Genomic DNA, 14,080 nt, shown 5'->3' with positions numbered 1-14,080 from the left:
ATATATATATATATATATGTGTGTGTGTGTGTGTGTGTGTGTGTGAGAGAGAGAGAGAGAGAGAGAGAGAGAGAGAATCTGCAAGCATTAAGGTACCCCCAAGTCTGCTGGTATCTTATTCTCTTGGGTAATTAAATAATTGTTGGCTCCATAAGGATCCTATTAATCCTCCCTTCTGTTGCAGGATAATGGGGCCCTTTGTCCTAATATTTGCTCCACTTACAATTCAAAGAGAATATAGGCAGTTAAGGGTGTTCTGTTAGAGATTGATGGTAAAGATTAGACCAGGCATAGGCAAACTGGGCCCTCCAGATGTTTTGGGACTACAACTCCCATCATCCCTAGCTAACAGGGCCAGTGGTCAGGGATGATGGGAGTTGTAGTCCCAAAAACATCTGGAGGGCCAAGTTTGCCTATGCCTGGATTAGACCAAGGTCCTCCAACCAGATCTGGTATTCTGTTTCCAATAGAGCAGCCTTTTGGCAGTGCTCACCAGCATATGAAGGTGATGGCCTGCCTGAATTCTCTCTTCCTAGTACTTGGCATATGGAGATAGAGTACTTGTGTAGATGGAAGTTCCATTTAGAGAAATCTACCACCCACAAGCTTGTCTAAGTACCAAAATTAACAATGTGCTGTGTGAATAGCTGTAATTATATGAAAACTGCTACACATTTTTGCTCCTTAGAAATTGTAATTTCCTGGCTCAATTAGGCGTTCTAACACCGAACTGTCTCTTATATTAAATTTCTTCTAGAGATCTATTTACCACTGTGAACGTTACAGCTCTCAGTCCATCTTTAAGAAAACGTTCTAGAAACTAAGAGCATTTGTAATCTTTTCCAGTGGGAGACAGTACCACTTAGCCAATCTCTGAGAAACTGCTGTATTAATACATATATAAACAAGTCAGTTTAAATGGGAGCCAGTTGAATGCAATGCTCTGTTAATCCTCAGCAGGGCTTCACCTAATCACTGATCAAATATTTAAGGTCCTCTAGTGTGAACATGCCGTGATCAATGGAACTGACTCCCATCAAGTTAAGTGTGTATAGGATTTCAGCTACAGAGAAAACGTAATTATATTTTTTTACCGGGTCAGTTAATGACTGTGTAGTGCAAGTGTGAGAACCTGTGTCCAACAGATTAATTTCATTAATTTGCTTTACGTGTGGGAGTGTCACTCTTTTACTTTCACATTTTGACGCCATATTTCTTCAAGAAAGCAAACAGCCCCTGCCAATATTATATGCACTGCATTCTGAGATGTAATGGGAAGAAGAATCCTAAAGCACGCATACAGCGTGAAAATGAGACAGTACATCCTCTCCTTAAATGAACATTCACATAACTTCATGTATTTCACTAGTCTTCAATATCTATGCTTCTCTCACAATTGTACCCCACACTTTTTCCAAAAAGCTCAAATTGGCATACATGGCGTTACTCCATTTTATCTTCACATCTGTGCAGAATGTTAACTCGACCAAAGTCACCCCAGGTCAGGACCTGACATATCACGCCTTGGCAGGGCCTACTGCTGACAAAATTCTAGGGACTCCCTTTTGGGAAAACAAATCTGGCTCAGCGCTTCTAAGCAATGTAGTTAGGACTACCTACCATTCTAATTTCCCACAATGCCCTGCATCAATGCTATGTAAGATATTTTAATGGTCGCGAGACCCAGTTTCCCAACACTGCTTGCAGAACTGCTACATGTGATTCAGTGGGGGTAACACATTTTAGGGGAAGTGTTCAGTGCCGTACCAAGCAGCTTACCTTTTTGAAATAATAATAATTAATTTAATTAGTTAATTAATTTCGATTTATATCCTGCCCTCCTTCTCAAAGAAGTCCAGGGTGACCAACACAGCAATGGAAAAACTTTTTCCCCCCCCAAACACACAACTAAAAACAGTTTTAAAGCATCATTAAAAAACCAGCTGAAAACATTCCAAAACAGTTTAAAACATTCTTAACCGGTAACAAACCATTTGGCATTCAGCAGAACATATCATGAATTAATCGGGGTGGTCAACTGTTTTAAGATGTGAAGGACTTCCATGCAATGCAATAAAACCTGACATTTCTATGGAATTAACTAAAACAACTTTATAAACTGCTTAATATTTGACAATCTCTAGGTGGTGTACAACAGAAAACCCCCCGATATCATTAAAGCAAAAACTCAAACTAAAAGCAACAAAACAGCAATATAAGAGCATCTAAAAACAAATAAAACAGGACTCTGGGCGATTCACTACGTTATGTGCAGAATGCTGTATTTTATCATTCTTAACAGTGTTGTGTATGATAGTTTGACAGTAACTAGAGGAGTTTCATCAAGGTTCCTAAAGAAAAAGACAACATTTGAAATATTATCACTCATATAAAATCACCTAATATCAGAGAGTGCAGATGAGTCTCTGAGCACAGCGGAGTTTGTACCAGAGGAGATCTAATCACTAATGAAAAACCATCAGTCTGACCTGGAGACAACAATGATGTCGTCACAGCTAGCAGTGTCTGTGACTTTAATAACGTTGGTGTCTGCAAGCCCTGCCTGAACTGATCTTGATAACAAGAGAGAATGCTTTCTGAACTGACTCCAAAAGCAAATGGAAGAGGAGAGATGGTTTCAAGACAAACCCGCTGCGTTGTGTGCCAGTTGTTTATAGACTGGGTTTCAGGAGTTGTCCATGCTGTGAGATTATAGACACTTTATCAATAAAGGTTGCAGGGCCCTTCTCCTCACTAGAGCCCACTGCCTCTCTCTCAATGGAGTACACCTCTAGGGGTGAAGTCAAACCGCTACCTTGGCAGCACCGAAGTGACCCTAGCCCAAAAGCTTTGCCTAGATAACAAGACCCTCCTTTTGGCCTTGCTGATGTGGTCCAAAGGAAAGCAGAGTAATACCCTTGGCACCAGCTTGGCTTCAGGAATTGCCAGGATGCATACAAGGTGCCATCCAACCATCTTAGGTACTCCACTCTAGATTTGTGTAGGGCTTAATCCATAGCCTTTTCTCCTCCCACAGATGTCCCACAAGGCAGCAGAGGTTTAGGATCAGAGTTTTCCTTCTCCTAGATCTACCTTCCCAGGCTGACAAGCCCCACCAGCCCCCTCTAAAGCACGGGCAGAAACCGGCTTCTTGACTGCTGGACCCACTATTGGTCTCGTCCTTGCAATCCGCCATGGCTTGTCTTCACATGCAGGGGAAGTCCCTAACACACCGAGGGGTTGAGACCCATCAGCTACCCTCACCTGGTTTAGCTGGCCAGTCAAAGCCATATGTGAGAGCTGAGTGCAGGTTAGGGACCAAAGGTGGAAAAACTACCCCAGAAGGAGCATGAAGTGTCCCCCAACCAGAGGTCCTACCCCTCCCCAAACACCCCATTACACCCTTAAGGTGTTATTAGTCCCTGAGTAATCAAAGGGACAGAGAAATCATGTGATATACAGGTAGTGTGAAGAGAAGCGCTTTTGCATTCCCACTTAGCAGAAGTGCCATTTAGGAAGCCTTGCAAGACAATGTGATTATAGGTTTAGCAAGGCATTAAAAGGAAAGCGCTCTTGAAATACCCTGACATTTTGCATCCAAGTGCAGGACTCTCGACTGAAACTTGAAATGGTGTTTCTGCCAAGGAGATAAAATATCATAGACAGAAACAGGTGCTGAGGACCCCTTCACACATGCTTGCATATCATTTAATTTCTTTCACCATTTGATGACTGGCAGCTGAATGTGTGAATGGACTCTGTTCGAAAGCACTGTATAAGAGTTCTAGGCATGCTGTTTGATCTGGTAAAGTTCGCTCAGTCCTACAAAGTGACCACAATGGTCCAGTATCCAAGTGGTGAACTTATGTACCTGCTTGAACTACCTTAGTTATGAGTCCCTGCTTTACTTTTGGTGCAAGCACCCACCTCCTCTCCCAGTGCGACAGTTGTCGCCCTTAAAAAATACCTGACACCACGTAACTTTAAGCATCTCAAGCCATCCTATTCTAACTAGCGGTACTTCGAAATAATTGGCTGTTAGTTTACCAGGCATTTATATCAAAAGTCCTCCCCACCCCAAGTGCCGGGAACAATAAACCCTCTTGAGTCACTTCCCTGCAACAGCTTTCTAGCACACCAAATAAAAATTTAATAGTAGCTGCAGCAGCTGTTATTATTTCAGAACAATTCACCCCCATAAAATGTTCTCGAAGGACCTGATCCTAAGGCTGCTGCCCTATGCACACATACCTGTGAGAAAGGCCCATTGAATAATCAGATCAGATGGGTAATTTTTGGTGCCACCAAGGTTGTTGCTCTGTTAGATGTGGTTGACACGACTGCTTCCAACATCCCTCCCCACTAGTTCGTCTGCTCTGAGCCGCCACTGCATCCTTGCAGTACTATCCAGCAGAGCTGTTCTGTGTTGTTCAACTTTTCTTCATGTTGGGGAGATGTTCAGGAAATCCCGGTCCTGTAGGTGGGGTTGCACTCCACAGAATTAAGGAGGCTGATGGGTATTTAGTGTTCCTATATGACCTGCTGACCTTGCCCTTGGAAGCCCAAGTAGTCCCTGTAACACAAGACACTTTTCACCCTGGTATCATCCTGTTTGAATTACAGTGGTACCTCGGGTTACAGACGCTTCAGGTTACAGACTCCGCTAACCCAGAAATAGTACCTCGGGTTAAGAACTTTACTTCAGGATGAGAACAGAAATCGCGGCGGTGGCAGCAGCGGGAGGTCCCATTAGCTAAAGTGGTACCTCAGGTTAAGAACAGTTTCAGGTTAAGAACGGACCTCCAGAATGAATTAAGTTATTAACCCGAGGTACCACTGTACTCAATGCTTTATGCTTGCAGCTACCTCTGAATCTGCCTTGGAAGTCAGCACCTGAATTCCAGACTAGGACAAGGCATAGGGAACACATTTCACCAATTTTTAAAGAACTCCACCAGATACCTGTCCATTTCTAAATACATTTCAAACATCTGGTTTTAACCTTTCAAGACCTGAAAGGGAGCCAGTTGTGTGAAGGTCCATTGTTTCCCGTTGTGACTCAAGCCTCAGCTATTAAGATTATCCTCAGAGGCCCTTCTTTGCAGCAGTGACTGCAAAGAACTAACAGTAGAGAGCTTTTCCACTTGATAATACCTTTCTACAAAGGTGTACCTGCCACTGACTGACTGTCATTTGTTGTTGTTTTGGTACCTGGTGAAAACTTTTATATTTATCCATTTCATTGAAAATTTACCTGCTCTACTGCTGTCTTCTATTCTGCTCTGTAGTTTTATTGTACTTTTTTATTCCTTTACTTTTTTTATGTTATCTGCTTTGGGAGCCTCACTGGTCGAAAAGAAAAAGAGCAAATATATTCAATGAATGTGCACGAACATTAAGATGCCAAATAGCACACAGCCTGCCATTTCAGCGGCTGCATTGATGAGGCTCATGTTGAACTCCTAAGTGTCATACCATGTTATAGGACAGCTATGTTTTTCGAATCAGTCTGTGGCAAAAGGCAAACAAATGCTCTCTGCATTAAATCAGCACATGACAGGCCATTGGAGAGGAAATTAATGCAGTATACAGCATGAGGAAAAGAACCAACAGCACTAGGTAGAGGTGCTTTGGCAATTTTCCTTGGTATGAAAACAGGAGTGTCACAAGCAGTGTTCGAAACTCCCATTATTCTAGGCGCGTTTTGCGACAAGGAATTTCATTAGCGCGAGCCGTTTCTGAGCTCTGTGTGCAGTACTGTGCCTAAGATTTCAGATTAAAACTGCAGAGTGGAAGGAAAGGGGTACCTTTTTCTGCCTCCCCACTTCCAGCTCCTCTCTAAAGACTGGAGAAGAGACCCTCTTAAGAATATTAGCAGGGGGGGGAGGCGGGGGAAGCATGGCTTTGTTTTTTGCAGTCTTCAGATGAGGACTAGACGATGTGAAAAATGAATATAGGATTTTAGCTGCAGTTCATTCATTTTCAGCTTTGCATTCTTGTTATTAAAAAAGCATGCCTAGACATTCTGTTGTTGCACCCATAACCTAGGTTTAAGGTGCCATTTAGCTCCTAGTGTGCATTAAACCTAGGTTTAAGGTGCCATTTAGCTCCTACCCTAGGGTATGATACCATTACTCAGAATCCACCACATAGTTCAGGATGATTAAACCCACTAGATTGTGGCCACTATAAACTTAACAAAGAGAACTTGCTGAAAGCAAAAGTTGTTCGAGAGTGGTGGACTCTTCTTCCTTGGAGGTTATTAAGCAGTGTTTGGATGGTAATCTACCATGTATGATTTAGTTGAGATTCCTGCATTGCAGACAATTGAACTAGATGTCCCTTCCAACATTGCAATTCTAGGATTCTACAATTTTACGATTGTGAGGGGAAAACAGGAGAGAGACCCTGTGTGTCACCCAGCTCTCCTTGGAAGAAGTTGGGATAAAAATACTGCATAAGATTTATCTTCCATCTCAATCGTACATACAGAAATAGTCACACTAGTTGTTGTTTTTACAGCAAAACTGCAGAGTCCTTGGAGGCTAACAAATGTATGATGGCATTTAATCCACTAATTAAGTGGATTGTAATCCACTTAATTAAATGCATAAAGTGTTAATCCTGAGTTGCAGGTACATGGTTAGAGGGAGGGATTGTAAGAAGTTAGAAGGAAATTAAATGCAGCAAAGTAACAGACGCTTATGATCAGTGCTTTTTTTCTTAAAAAAATTTATGTTTAGGGGTACTCTCATTTTCCTACTCACATTGAAATACTGCCCCTCAATGAGGCCAAACTTAGATTCACAAAATGTTTAGGGATATGTGTACCCCTGCGTACCCCCCAGAAAAAAGCACCGCTTATGATGGGGGACTTAACCCTAAACTACGGAAATTCACAAAGCAGTTGGCTTGATGGCAGAGACATCCTGGCACTGCTAAATCAAGCAACAATACATAGAAATCCCTTGTGTGACTTCAATCCACAAGTGATAGCATTGGAATTCTTGATGCATTGTTATCAAGCAGGTTTCACTTGACAGCCTCCCTTTGAAGCGGATTTGCTCCAGGATGGCTACTTTTAAGTTTACTGAGTATTCGCCAGATAGATCTGATGAAGTGAAAGACACAAAAACCTCATGACATAACAAATAAGCTGCTTTTTAAGGTGCCACAAGGCTCTTTGCAGTTAGGCACCCATCTAACCCGTGTTAAAAGATAATGATCTCAACGTCTGACAAGGCAGTTTTGGGTGGATCAAAACTGGCCTTGCCAGATTATATACATTCCCCCCCCCTTTTTTTTTCCTCATGGACCAACACGACCGGCTTACTTTGCTTTTGGGGGTGCCCAACGGCAGAAGAAGAAGAAGAAGAAGAAGAAGAAGAAGAAGAAGAAGAAGAAGAAGAAACTGAATGTAATGTTTACACTGCCATCTTGACGACTCGCCAGTGTGCCAACTAACTGAAGGGAAAATGAGTAATGGAAGTGCCCCAAAGGCAGAAGAAGCCCTTGCCCGTGGCGACGATTCGCTCGCGCGCGCGCAAATAACCAGCACTACCAGTCGTCGGGATGCGATGACACGCGTGTGTGGCCGAAAACTGGGCGGGCTGGAGGGCGGGGGCACCGGGGCTTTTCGGCTGGAGAGGAGTTATATGCGCTGCGAGGAGGAGGGGGTACCTCAAGCTCGGCGGCTGCCATTTCCCAGGGCAGAAGGCGGGAAGGCGATGAGGAGGAGACAGGGGAGGAGCGCGCCGGAGCCGGAGAGCTCCAGCCGCCGCCGACACCTCCTGCTCCTCCTCTCCCAGGCGGGAGAGCCGACGAGGAGCGAGCTGCGCGGCTCCGGAGCAATGGCCGCGTTCCCCGGCGGCAGCGGAGTGTCGTGGCCGCGCTCGCCGCCCGGCGCGGCTCTAGCCACGGCTTTGGGATGGGAGCCGCTGCCGGGGCTGCAGATCCGCTCGCGCTCCGTGGAGCAGACGCTGGTGCCGCTCGTGGCGCAGGTAGCAAGCTACTCGCGGGCGGGCGGGCGCTCCGTCCTTTCTGCCGGGATCCCCTCTCGCTGCTTTCCTCCTCAACCCCCCCCCCCCAATCCTGATTTGATACGAATGCAATCCGGAGCCGCTCCGAATCGGGGCCGCCTCCCCCAGGGCGGGCTTTGCGCGCGCAGAAGTCCCCGTTTCTACTTTCGCCCGCTGCTTAGCCATCGCTTTCCTGGGTAGAGTTTTAAGGTGTTGGGGGTTTGGTGGTGGTGTTTGTTTGTTTTTTTGGAGGGAGGGTGTTTGCATAAAGCTTGCATAAATGCATGCCTTGCTTGCAAAAACCCTCCCGATTTGACGATCTCTCCCCCCCCTCCCGATTTCCCCCTTTTCCCCTCCCGGCCAAGAAACTGCAAAGAGAGCGATTCGGAACATCGGTTTGTCCGCACGGGAGCCGCTCGGCTAAATCGAGACCCTTTTTAAAATAAATAAATCAATGAAGGCGCCCCCCCCCTTAACAACATCCGACTAAAAGAGTTTTGTGCTCAGAGGGGGAAACCTTTTGGAATTCCCAGCCCGGCCTTTGTTGTGCTTTTTCTTTGTGTTTTCCGCTTTCCTGGGGCCCAGGACTTAGTTAGATCCATCGCTAGCTGTGCAGGACTTTAAAAAAAGAGAGAGTTTCGACTAACTTCCGGAGGGTTAGCAGCGGCGTCCAGCGCAGCCTTGCACTTCGTCGCGAAGTTTTGCGCGACCGGTTGTGTATGTGTGTGTGTGTGTGTTTTAGAGTTAATATTGCATGGCTGTGTTACCTTATCCGAGAACGATGTGCAGCACGTATCCCTTGTAGGCTCCCTGCAAGGCTGCAGGGCAGGAATTTCAGCAAGGACAAATGCGGTGCACGAGCCACTTCAGCGCCCAAGTGCTCCACAAATAGTGCCCTAGAACTTCCGTAGGTGTATTTACTCCCATGCGCTTTACCGCAATGGCTCCAGATTAAGGAATGCCGTGTTTTATTTTAAGTTAGGACCAAGTTCTTCAACAGAGGAAGGGTGTATGAGCAAGCCGTTACCCCCTACTTAAAACAAGTGCATCTGAAAAGAGCAAAACTTATTACCGAGTAAAAGTATGCACTAAGAAATTCACTTGCACGATAACAATGGAAAAGAAGGAGGAGCTGTACAAAAGGCATCATCTTGTTCTTGTGCTGTGGAAATGTTCTGTTGAGCACCCTGGTGGGTTGTGTCCAGTGGTATCAACCTTAGAAAACAGCTAGGTCTGCTTACTGCGGACCAATCCCTTTCCTGCTAGTCCACTTGAGCAGGAGAGGATTGTTAAACCGTACCATTAATTTTGTAGAATGTTATGTCTGTGGGTGTGCAGGGAATTTCAAATATCTCACTTTGGTAGCCAGAAAGAGTGGGAAATCGGAGCAAAACAGGAACGGAACCATACTTGGAAACATCATTTTTGACATTCTTTCTGAATCTATTGCTTTTAAAAGCTGTGCAGAATCGTGTGCACATAAGAGACTGCTGACAACGTTGTAACTAATCAATGCTTATGGAAATGAACAGTATAGGGTTGCATTGTACATGGTTTGTTGCGAACAAAGTTACTCAGAGTGATGCTTGCTCTGCTGCTTTGTAAACTGGAGTGTTACCAAGTTCTGCCTAAATTTGCTTAGTTTTGACCATTGGCCATCATGGCTGGGGTCAAAAATATCTGTGGGGCAACCACAGTAAATACAGGTTTATTGTTTAGAAAAGAAGCCCACTTAGCCCACAAAATTACTAGCCCATATATTTTTTTAACTGTCCTCTCTCCCATACTAATTCCCGTTACTAATTTGTGGCTCATTACCACGAGAATTACCGTAGCAACTTGCTTTGAAAAGCTACCATACTTTGCTTGATCATCTGATGGTGAGATTCAATTTCCATAGGCAACCATGCGGCAGGAATATTGGGTCCTATCCAACCAGCCCTTTAGTGCAAATATTTCTGCTTGCACAATGGCATTTCCCTGTGTCCTCTTCCTACACACACTCTAAATCCTACCCAAATCTGCTCTGGAGGGGGTAGGTGGCAGAAAACCAGAACAGATGTGGGGGGCAGTTCCCCTGTGGAAGCCGAAATCCTTGCGCTGACAGAACAAGTCAGTAGAATCCCATCCATTGAAACCACTGACATTGTGCAATGTGGTCTGCAGTGTGAAGTTATAGCGTAGGCTGTTGAGAATGGAGGGAAACGATCCAATAGTTGTGAGGCTGGCCTTAAAAAAAAAAGGTAGGACAGCTGGAAATAACAGAAACAAAGTATATGCAAAACCCAACTTTAGGAGAGAATCCATTTAGTCTTGTTTCTAAGTATAGTGGTACCTCAGGTTAGGTACTTAATTCATTCCGGAGTTTTGTACTTAACCTGAAACTGTTCTAAACCTGAAGCACCACTTTAGCTAAACCTGAAGCACCTCCTGCTGCCACCGCACCGCCGGAGCACAATTTCTGTTCTCATCCTGAAGCAAAGTTCTTAATCTGAGGTAATATTTCTGAGTCTGTAACCTGAAGCCTATGTAACCTGAGGTACCACTGTATTACCTTAGTTTGTAAGTTGTAAACAGCTGGAAGCTGTAATTCTAAGTATTTCTGAGTAAATAAGCACAGGATTGAGTTACATGCAAACCTTTCCCAGTAATCCCCATAAAGTTAAAAATAGTTTAAATTGGGGTGGTAAACTTGTGACCCTATGGAAGTTGTTGGGTTCCTACTTCCCTCAGCCCCAACCATCATGGCTAATGATCAGGGGTGATGAGAATTGCAGTTCAGCAACCTTTTTCCATCCCTGGCTTAAAGTATACACTAGTTAGATGTGTATTGATGCGCAGGCAGCCACTCAAAGAATTCCAGACCCAATAATGGGCCAAATACATCTTTTACCATGCATTGGACCAAAACTTTTTGTTCTGAAAACTTTGGAATACTTAAAGTAAAGGTAAAGGGACCCCTGACCATTTGGTCCAGTTGTGACCGACTCTGGGGTTGTGGCGCTCATCTCGCTTTATTGGCCGAGGGAGCCGGCGTACAGCTTCCAGGTCAAGTGGCCAGCATGACTAAGCCGCTTCTGGTGAACCAGAGCAGCGCACGGAAATGCCATTTACCTTCCTGCCGGAGCGGTACCTATTTATCTGCTTGCACTTTGATGTGCTTTCGAACTGCTAGGTTGGCAGGAGCAGAGACCGAGCAACGGGAGCTCACCCCGTTGCGGGGATTTGAACCGCCGACCTTGTGATCGGCATGTCCTAGGCTCTGTGGTTTAACCCACAGCGCCACCCACGTCCCTGGAATACTTAGCCAAGATTAAATGAGTAGCATATACAGGTGGCGACCAATTGTTCAGGTGCGTCCAATTGATGTGCGGCAGCCTCCCTGTGGAAATGGGGAGTTGCCTGTACACCATGCTTGCTGGCAGCTCAAGTTTGGACTGAACTGAAATGCTCCCTCTTTCTCTAATGTGCATATCCTCTTTTTTGTCACAACAAAGCCAAATAGGAGTGAGAACAATGCTTCTTGCACATAATTTGCTATCTTGTGGGGAGGAAATGGCGCGAGACACTGTGCCTATGAACAAATTAGTCTTGTGGCACCCTAAAGACTAACAAATGTATTATGGCATTAGTTTTCATGGACACAAGACCACTTTCTCGATGAGGGCAGCAAATGGAGGTGGCAGTAACAAAAGATGATTGGGGAGTTTTGAAGCTTCATTAATGTTTGGAAAGTTGACCTGGGAATTTTTGACTCTACTTAGAGGTCAGGCACTTTGATGGAGCAGTAGAGTTGTGGGTCTATGAATTTAGTACAGGACCTAAGATGGCTCACAGCATGAATGAAAGCAGACACAACTAAACCACACTAATCAATGTAAATATTTTTAAAACTCTATGGGACAATGTTTCTCTGTCCTCCTGTTCCAGCTACTCCATTCTGTTCCGCTAGTTGTCATGTTTTTGTCTCCTCCCACTCACTTAACATTTCGTGCCATCGAGTAATTATGGGCTACCTTGAGTCTCTCTGTATTTCTCTTGTGTATTGGTAGTGCAGTTTGGCTACTAAAACAGAAGAAGACTCTAGTTTGCATTAGTACATAGAGTGGCAAAGCACAGCCTAGAAGCACATACCCCGGAGTTAGTTCCGTTGAACTTAGTTGGATTCACTTCTGAGGAAACGTGCAGGATCAGGTGGTTCTTGCTGAGCTTTATATGGTAGCAGTGAATAATATTTATATGAGATTTTGCCTGCTATTGCTATTGATTTTGGTTAGTGTCCTGTTTAAACTGGCTTGATCACATTCATTTCTCTTGGAGGGAAAGTGTTTAAATGCAGGTAGGATGTCTTAAGTGAGTTGTGGATTGTGGTGCAGTTGTGGCATCCCCAAATCACTTGCTCTAGAAAAACCCACAGAAATATGCTTAGTGTCTGGGCCAAGAATAGGCAAGAGCGATGATCTGTAGCCGCAATGCAGAATCAACTTTCTCATCATCCCTGGGCTGAACTCTTGTTGGTCCATGTGATATGAAGAGTCAAGCACTTGCCATAGTGAGTCATTTGTAGTTGCCCACAGGAATATATTCTTCCACCTTTCTTACTTAGGGTAGTGTTGTGGCATCAGGAATAGCTTCAGATCTAATGAGACTGTGCAATTTAGGGAGCTGTTGTTGTTGTTTAGTCGTTTAGTCGTGTCTGACTCTTTGTGACCCCATGGACCAGAGCACACCAGGCCCTCCTGTCTTCCGCTGCCTCCTGCAGTTTGGTCAAACTCATGTTTGTATGTTCGAGAACACTGTCCAACCATCTCGTCCTCTGTCGTCCCTTCTCCTTGTGCCCTCATACCAAACATTGTCCATTTAGCCTAGTATTGTCTGTACTGACTTATTGCAGCCACGCAGGGTCCCAGGAAGAGAGAGGATTTTCCATAAGCTGCTACCTGACTGATCCTTTTTTAAAATTGATTATTAAACCTGAGACTGAAGCATGGGTTCAAGCACTTAGCTGGGCCCAGTGTCTCCCAGATGCCTAGCTGTGTTTGATTGAAGTGGCAAGGCTGACTGCTTTCAGCTCAAAATCTTTCCCCAACTTATTTGTCACTGTTAGATATATAATGATCTCCCATGTGTAGAATATTTTTCTCCCTCCACATCCAGGTGCTCCTAAATACGTTCAAAATCTACCATTTTCTTACAGAATATGTTGTTAAAGACCTTATGTGCATCCTGGTCTTCTTGCCTAAGTTACAGTGTCAGCCCTCCTGCCTGTTATATCTGCTCCTAGATCTTTTCACAATATCACCGTTGTCATATTACTTCCCCTCCGTCTGTTGCTGTGATCCTATCTCATGCTTTGACTCTTGTTGCTGGCTTTTAATCCTTGGCTGCATCAGCTTCAAGTTTCTAGTTTTACCTTTAAGAATTTCCATTAGTAGATCTCTTCTCCCATCTCCACTTATTCCAAGGTATTTCCTCTAGAAATGACATAACTGCAGAATCTCCATCAAGTTTAGAATATGGTAGAATATGATCTTGGCAATATCAGCTGCCATGGGTACATTAACACAACTTGATTCCTTTGCTGTGGTGATTATTTCTTACAAGCTATAATCAAAATCAGGGCTACAGTGCTAATTTTTCAAGGCATCTTCCAGTTTGGGCATGAGAGGTTGAAAGGTCAGATATTCTAGGTGGAAACATTTCCACTAATGTATTTTTCAGTGGAAAGAAAAATCCTCATTTCTAAAACTGCATTGTTTCACAGCGTTTATTGGAATATAATTGGATACAGTACCAGTAAGATTGGGCCATTTCAAAGTTGTACTTTAACTTGTTTCAGGTCACTATCCCTAGGAAGCAATTATGCATAGCTCTTTGGGTATGCTAAAATTACGACGTTAATAGCTTTCAGTGCCTTAATGTTATTCCCCCACCCCCAAATTAAAACATTGCAAAGGAAGTATATGCTATTGAGCTGTCATGCATTTGGATATTCTTGGATATAAATATTCCAATAAAAAAAATTCCAATTCAAGCAAAGAATTGAATTTGTTTGAATATAT

The 14,080-nt window shown here is 44.2% G+C and overlaps 1 protein-coding gene across 4 annotated transcripts in view; it reads left to right on the top strand.

Annotated features, from left to right (window-relative positions):
- Window positions 1-7,394: 7,394 nt before the first annotated feature.
- CTNNAL1 (catenin alpha like 1) overlaps window positions 7,395-14,080 on the top strand; it is a 57,605-nt gene continuing 50,919 nt past the window's right edge. For 3 of the 4 annotated variants that reach the window (XR_014529599.1, XR_014529600.1, XM_083519158.1), the window contains exon 1: window positions 7,401-8,000. Coding sequence is in view for 2 of the 4 variants with exons in the window: in XM_083519158.1 (XP_083375284.1) it covers window positions 7,476-8,000 (525 nt within the window). In the remaining 2 variants the exon portion in view is untranslated. Of the gene's footprint in view, window positions 8,001-14,080 lie in introns of all 4 variants that reach the window. The other variant, XM_083519159.1, reaches the window with a different exon arrangement.

This window comes from Podarcis liolepis (assembly GCF_965112155.1).
Source record: "Podarcis liolepis genome assembly, chromosome: 8".
NCBI lineage: Eukaryota > Metazoa > Chordata > Lepidosauria > Squamata > Lacertidae > Podarcis > Podarcis liolepis.
This window is presented reverse-complemented; position numbering and strand designations above follow the sequence as displayed.